General features: G+C 30.3%; 1 protein-coding gene across 1 annotated transcript in view; it reads left to right on the top strand.

Moving 5' to 3' along the window:
• Positions 1-4,537, top strand: part of LOC106461186 (DNA replication licensing factor MCM3-like) — a 33,186-nt gene extending 28,649 nt beyond the window's left edge. The window contains exons 15-18 of the mRNA XM_013920981.2: positions 894-1,126; positions 1,517-1,617; positions 2,362-2,458; positions 2,956-4,537. Of these exons, the coding sequence (XP_013776435.1) occupies positions 894-1,126; positions 1,517-1,617; positions 2,362-2,458; positions 2,956-3,157 (633 nt within the window). The 3' untranslated portion in view covers positions 3,158-4,537. The remainder of the gene's footprint in view (positions 1-893; positions 1,127-1,516; positions 1,618-2,361; positions 2,459-2,955) is intronic.
• The last annotated feature ends 1,984 nt before the right edge of the window (positions 4,538-6,521 follow it).

Raw genomic sequence — 6,521 nt, forward strand, 5'->3', positions numbered from 1 at the left:
AAGAGCGCAAACGGTAGTGTGAATGATTTTTTGACTGAGAAAATAAGCAAACAAACAATCTGAGTTTTAGTATATAGATAGATTCTTCAAGATCTTGTTTTTGTCATCTTACGCCTTTTAATGCAGATGGGAACATTGGCAGGGAAATAATGTAATAGCCAATGCTCGGCGAGAGGTTTTCGTTTATAAAATTTTGTTGTTCTTGACTTGATTTTTACTTTATTAGCTCATCTCCATAGTTACTATTTGCAAATAGTCAATAATATTGTGAGTCCATTTTATTGTTGTTCTTTCTATGTGCCGTTATAACATATTTTCATCTCTTCATTTAATTTCTGTTTTGCATATGTTGTATAGAAGATATTTTAAAGTGATTCATCGGGTGGAAAACGAATAGATAGATAGATAAGCCGATATATGGCGCCATCTAGTGTACCTAAATTCATCTAGAAATTTTCATAAAAGTCACCCGAAAAATGGGGCTAACTCATTAACCCGTGGCCCGATTTTAACGAAACTTGTTTTGTTCTGTTTCTATTCTCATTCCATTACAAATATGGCACTAATGTGTGCCGTTTTTGCTGTATTTAATTACAGACAAGCACATACACACAAACAGTCTCAGTTTTAGTAGTATATAGATATCTCGTGTAGGTTAAGGTTTCTAACTAATTATAGATATGTTCACAGCTTTGAAAGCTACTGGAATCTAATGAAAATCATCATCATCTGATGGTTAAGTTACACATTTTTCAACACCGTCCACTTCTTCAACGATTGTTTTTTTATTCAAACACGTCATTTTGCTTATAAGTAGTTTCAAATATAGTGATGGTATTGGTGGGGAAGTTTCCTTTTGTTTAAGAAGTTTTCAGACGTTTTAATTCTTACAGACACAACCAGTTACAGCTCGTAGTTTAGAAACCTTGATTCGTATTGCAACTGCTCACGCCAAGGCTCGTTTCTCCAAATCTGTTGATCTGGAAGATGCACAAGCTGCTATAGAACTCTTACAGTTTGCATGTTTCAAAAAAGTAATGGAGAAACCCAAGAAACGTCATCGAAGTGAAGATGATGAAGATGAAAGTGAAGATGAAGAACAACGACCAAAGAAAACAAAAAAAACGTACAGTTTCTTTCTTTTTGCATAATTTTCCCATCATTTCTTAACTTATATATTTGAAAATAGAATAATTTTCAAATTAAAAGAGTTTGTAGTTTCATAATTTCTGGTGTCATATGAATAAAGTTTTCTTAACATTAACAGTTCATTTTTATTCAGAGGTAACTTTATTATATTGTAAAATACTTTGAGAGGTGGGGGGTGTATTGTGAGTGGTGGCTAGAGCTCTTTGAACTTTAATAATCATTGCTTTTTGACTGCATAAAAACTGTAGAAGTTAAGTCTAGAAGTAACACGACTTAGCTGCTATAAACTGTATATGTTTTGTAATATTTATTCATTCAGTTGCATGTGAAGTATAATTTGGTCAACATTCAGATTTTTGGTTCACAGACGAGTTACAGACACAGCTGATCGTCATCCACAGAGAAAGCCCGGAGATGAAGGATATGATCCTTATGATTTTGATGCCTCTGAAGAGAGAGAAACTCGTGGTAATTATTTAACTGTTACACTGAGTGTTGTACATTTTCCTCAAAAGATACGTAATCTTTACTTCAAGACAAATTTCTTTTTTCATCACTATGTTAAGTCTTGTTAGCATTTTAAATGAATAATTTGTCAGTCTTTTGCATGACCAGTTCTGTATAGCTTCAGCATTGTAGTTCCATGTGTCATTGGTGGTTTTATATCTGTAAAGATTTGGTGCTTTATGTACTCTTGTGTTTATTTTATACAAGCATATTTTATCCACTACTTAACTCTCAGTCCAATATGTTATCTGTACACTTCCACTTCTAAGCAAGTCATAACTCAGTTGGATTCACACTGTAAAGTAATAGTTAATACAGAAATATTGGGGAGTAAAATTCCATACATTAATTTTGTAATTAATGTCCAATTATATGTCATACAGGATATATTTATCCTTTTTCTTTTTCACGTAACAAGTTTGAATTTGATGTTTTTTTCCTAACCCTGGACAAGTTTCTGTTGATTTCTTAATTATATTCAACAACATTTGAATAAATATTTAAATATTGTTGCTTAAATGATGCTTTGAATTTTTCAGGATTACAGTACGTATGCTTTTAGAGTGTTGCTCTAAAATCGAAGATGTCTGCTGATGTAACAGAATATTTCTTTTAAAATACATATAAATAGTGTTTAAAAGTCTCTATATAATGAAGAAACAGCTTACCTATCAGTTAATCATCCATTGTTTTCCTCTTTATTAGCAACAGATAGTAGACAACCAAGACAGCATGATAGTCAGGAAAAGGATAAAAAAGATGAAGCTCCTTCAAGTACCACTGTTGTTCTGCCAGAAGAAAGGTACATCTTATTATTGGTTAATTTTTTTTAATACAATTTTTTCTTATTTAAAAATGTATGTGAAATGAAGAAGCAACTTGGATGTTTCCCACCAAGCATAATATTCCACGTTGTATGTATTAAGTTAATCCAAACAATGTTCAATATGAGAAAAGAAATAGATAAGCTTATTTCTAACAATGATATAACCTGTTTCATTTTACTTGTTCCAAGTCTGACAGTTTGTTTTCTTTAACGTGCAAAGTTGCACAATGGGATATCTGCACAGTATTCACTGCAGGGATCAAACCCTAAATTTTAGCATTATAAGCCATCGTGCTAACCTTTGAGCTACTTGTAGGCAAATATCAAAAAATGTATACAGCTGATGACTTCTAAATTTATAAGGGCTACACTTGAAAACATAGTGTAGCCTTTTAGTGTAAATGTAATGCATATACTGATGGTGACTCGGTAATATCATCATTTTTGTTCACTGTTTTTTTTTCTTGTTATAGGTTGAAACTTTTCAGGTCTTTGCTTGTGAAGCTTTTTAAGAAAGAGCATGCTCAATCTCTTGCTATGTCTCGTTTGATGGAGTTCCTTCCTGAAGAAATACAGACAGATCCCTTCACTGCAGAGGAAGTAAATTTAGCGTTAGAGAAGATGCAAGATGCCAACCAAGTTATGGTTGCTGATAACATAATATTCTTGATCTGAGAAAGATGTATGATACTGTTTTATATATAAATGTATGAGTAAACTTAGTTACTTCTTTGTTCTGAAGAAGTAAAACCATTCAGAAGCTCATATATAATTTAGGAATGAAAATTTGTCTCAGATAAAACTGTAATTATTGTCAAAATCAGAAAAGCTTGCTAAAAATAATTCATCTGAAAACCAAGTAACTTAAGAAGTTTATAGCATGCTATAACCTTATGTATGTGTTATTAAAATCAGAGTATTGTATTATTAGTGTTAATGAAGTACTCTGCTTTTGATAACATGTATACGAAGTTATAGTGCTATTGTTATTAATGAATGTGAATTGAAGTTATTTTAAAATTACTGGTAAGTTATAGATAGGTTTTGAAAAACAGTGCCTGCTCCATTCTACTTTAAGATTCATTGTATAATTCTTAAAAGTATTTTTGTTACTATTTGGAATAAAACTTTTGTAAGATCCAATATAGCTCTGTAGTTGTATTTGAAATTAATATAATAGAGGTAAATTTACATATTTATTCACTGGTGAACTAATTGCAAGATTAGCAAATTACGTATGAAATTTAACATTTTTAAAAATGTTTTGTAAATGCTTGATTTTCATGGATATAGGAATGTTTTATCTTTCATAAAAAATAGTAAAAAGAAGGTTCAGAAAATATGTTTACCAGAATATAAGTATCCAGATGTAGCTTTTGCTGATTGTATCATGTTGGGAAAATTCGGGAATTTATTTATTGGGTTACTTTAATTGATGTCTGATATCATTAAGTTTAAGTTTGCAAGCACAATATTAATTTGGAAAAGCATTTCAATATTGTATGCTTATTGGTTTGATATTATGAAGCAGTTTAGTCATAATATCACTGTATTGTTTTGGCAACTTTCAAGCATAGCTTTGATAAGCTTAACCAATATTTCCATTAAAAAAAGTAAATTGTATTATTTGCATTAGTAATGAACTGATTGTAATCTACACATAATTTTACTTTTGACAATGAAGCTAAATCCAACTGCTTTAGAACATCACAAGATTTTCTGTAACAAATATATTCAAAGAAGTTATTTCTTTTTTTAATACTTAACAGCAGGAAGACAATTTCAAAATAGCCATAAATTTGGAAAACAAGCTTAAGATAAACTTAGTACTTTTGCAATGTGCATAATATTACAGTCTTGTTTTTTTACTGGAATTGATTGGTATACATAAATATTATTCGTCTTTTTATTTTTTTTAATGGTTAGAAGTCGCCAACAAAATATATTTGGTAGTGGTAATTCTTGAAAGCTGGGAAAGCAATGGAGGATATTAAACCTAACATTTTTTTTCCACACTTAAAAAAAAAAAGTGCTACTGTATAGGGTTAAGACAAACATTAAAATCAAAGCATGCAGTTACCAGAATGGATTAAGATACAAATGTTGGATGATTTACAAATTTTTCTTCAGTTTTGTTGGTCACTTTTTTTTCTTTTTGAAATTTTGTCATAAAAGATTTATTAAAGACCATGTACTTGATTACCTGAGTATCAAAGTTGGTTATGCATAAGATTTTGTTACCAAACTGACAGAAGATATTCAATCAAGGAGAAAGGAAATAAACAGTAGTTATAAATAAGAATATGACATGAAATAAGTTTCAACAGGTGTATAAGAACTTGTAACTATAGTGAAACACAAACTGCAACATTTAAAAACAAATTCAAATGTTACTAGAGAAACAAACGGGTCATACACACTGTAAGATATACCAAAACCAAGTGGTGAAGAAACTTTTTATAGTATTACTAGAAGTGGAATCCATGTACTGATTTATGTTGATTAATAGTTTTATGTTTTTGCCTTGTGCGATGCCTAGTGTAAAGAACTGACAAAATAACAATTACCAATAACATTACTTTTCTTTATAAAATATGTAGTAATTATTAGGATTAATTGCACTGTAGCTAACAAATCATGGACTGCAAATAACTTGGTGCATAAATAGTTTATAAAACTGTACAGAACATACTAAAGCAGTATATTTTAATCCTGTTTTTACAAGGAAATTGGACGAAATCAATTTTTTCCTATGCAAAATACATGGAAAACGTTACAAGTAATTAGTGGGATTAATTGCAAAACTTACGGTACTTGGGTGACTCGTATTATACTAGGGAACCTGTAACCAACAAATTCATGGACCCACAAGTAATTTGGTGCATAAATACATTTAGAAAAAAAAAATGTTTCAATAGCTTATAGGATTAACGAGTAAGTGTGCATTTCTGATTGATACCAACAATTTTAACAGAAATAAGCTGAACATAAGATGCAGTTAAGTGTTTGAAATGAAATTGTAATGGCTAATGTTAATTACTTATAACTCGTCATATCTTTTTCGTCTGAAATAGTTAGCTTCTTCAGTTTCATGTGATTTTGTTGAATTATCTTTCAATTTTTACCTGAAGAATAAAGCTGGAAATAATATAATTTAAAATTTTTTACAATTTTGATTTTAGTGTAATATTTTCTGAAATGTGTAAAAGAATTTCTTAGCTTAAGAGCAACAATTAGAAATTCGTTAATAAATATGTAGGTCTTAAAATTAAGTATGTCTTAGTGACAAATTTTAACATTTAAATACAACGTACCAAGAATGGAGAAACTAAAGCTTTTATTATTTCATGGAAAGCCCTGTATTGGAAAAATTGCCAACTTTGTTAAGATGTAAAAGTTCACTATATCTAAATGACAAAATAATATTAAATATTAATCATATTTTGAACTTCCGTGTTTTGATTTCAACTGTTTAAACATTTTCTATAAGATGTTTAAGCCGTATTGACGATTAATGAAAATTATTTTCTTAAGTTTCGCTTCTGAATTCAAGAAATCATTCTCAACCATGAACCCTCTTATTTTATTGGTTATTGTGAAACTAAGTTTTCATAACTTATTAGTAAACAATGAATAAAGAAAATGACTTCTGTACAGATGGTTTAGTACGTTATATTATTAGGTCGTCAAGAAATTAATGTCGCTTTTTTAGATGAAAAAAACCCGAACAACTTGAACATCAAAACAAAACATTTATTAAATGAAATAGTCTCCATTCTTATCGATGATGCTTTTCCATCGCACAGTCAGGTTGGTACTGCCCTGATTAAAGAAATCACTTGGCTTTGAAGCAAACACATGTCGATGTCATCTCTAACACCTTCCACATTTGCATACGTTTCCCCATTAAGATGGTGTTGCAGCGAACAAAAAAGATGGTACCATATCGGGAGAATATGGTGGGTGGGGAAGAAGGGCGTTTCTGATGAAGGGCTTGATTTAAACGTTCCAGTTCCTGACTATAGGTCTCTGCATTGAC

This window comes from Limulus polyphemus, unplaced genomic scaffold, assembly GCF_000517525.1.
Source record: "Limulus polyphemus unplaced genomic scaffold, Limulus_polyphemus-2.1.2 Scaffold910, whole genome shotgun sequence".
In the NCBI taxonomy this organism is placed as follows: domain Eukaryota; kingdom Metazoa; phylum Arthropoda; class Merostomata; order Xiphosura; family Limulidae; genus Limulus; species Limulus polyphemus.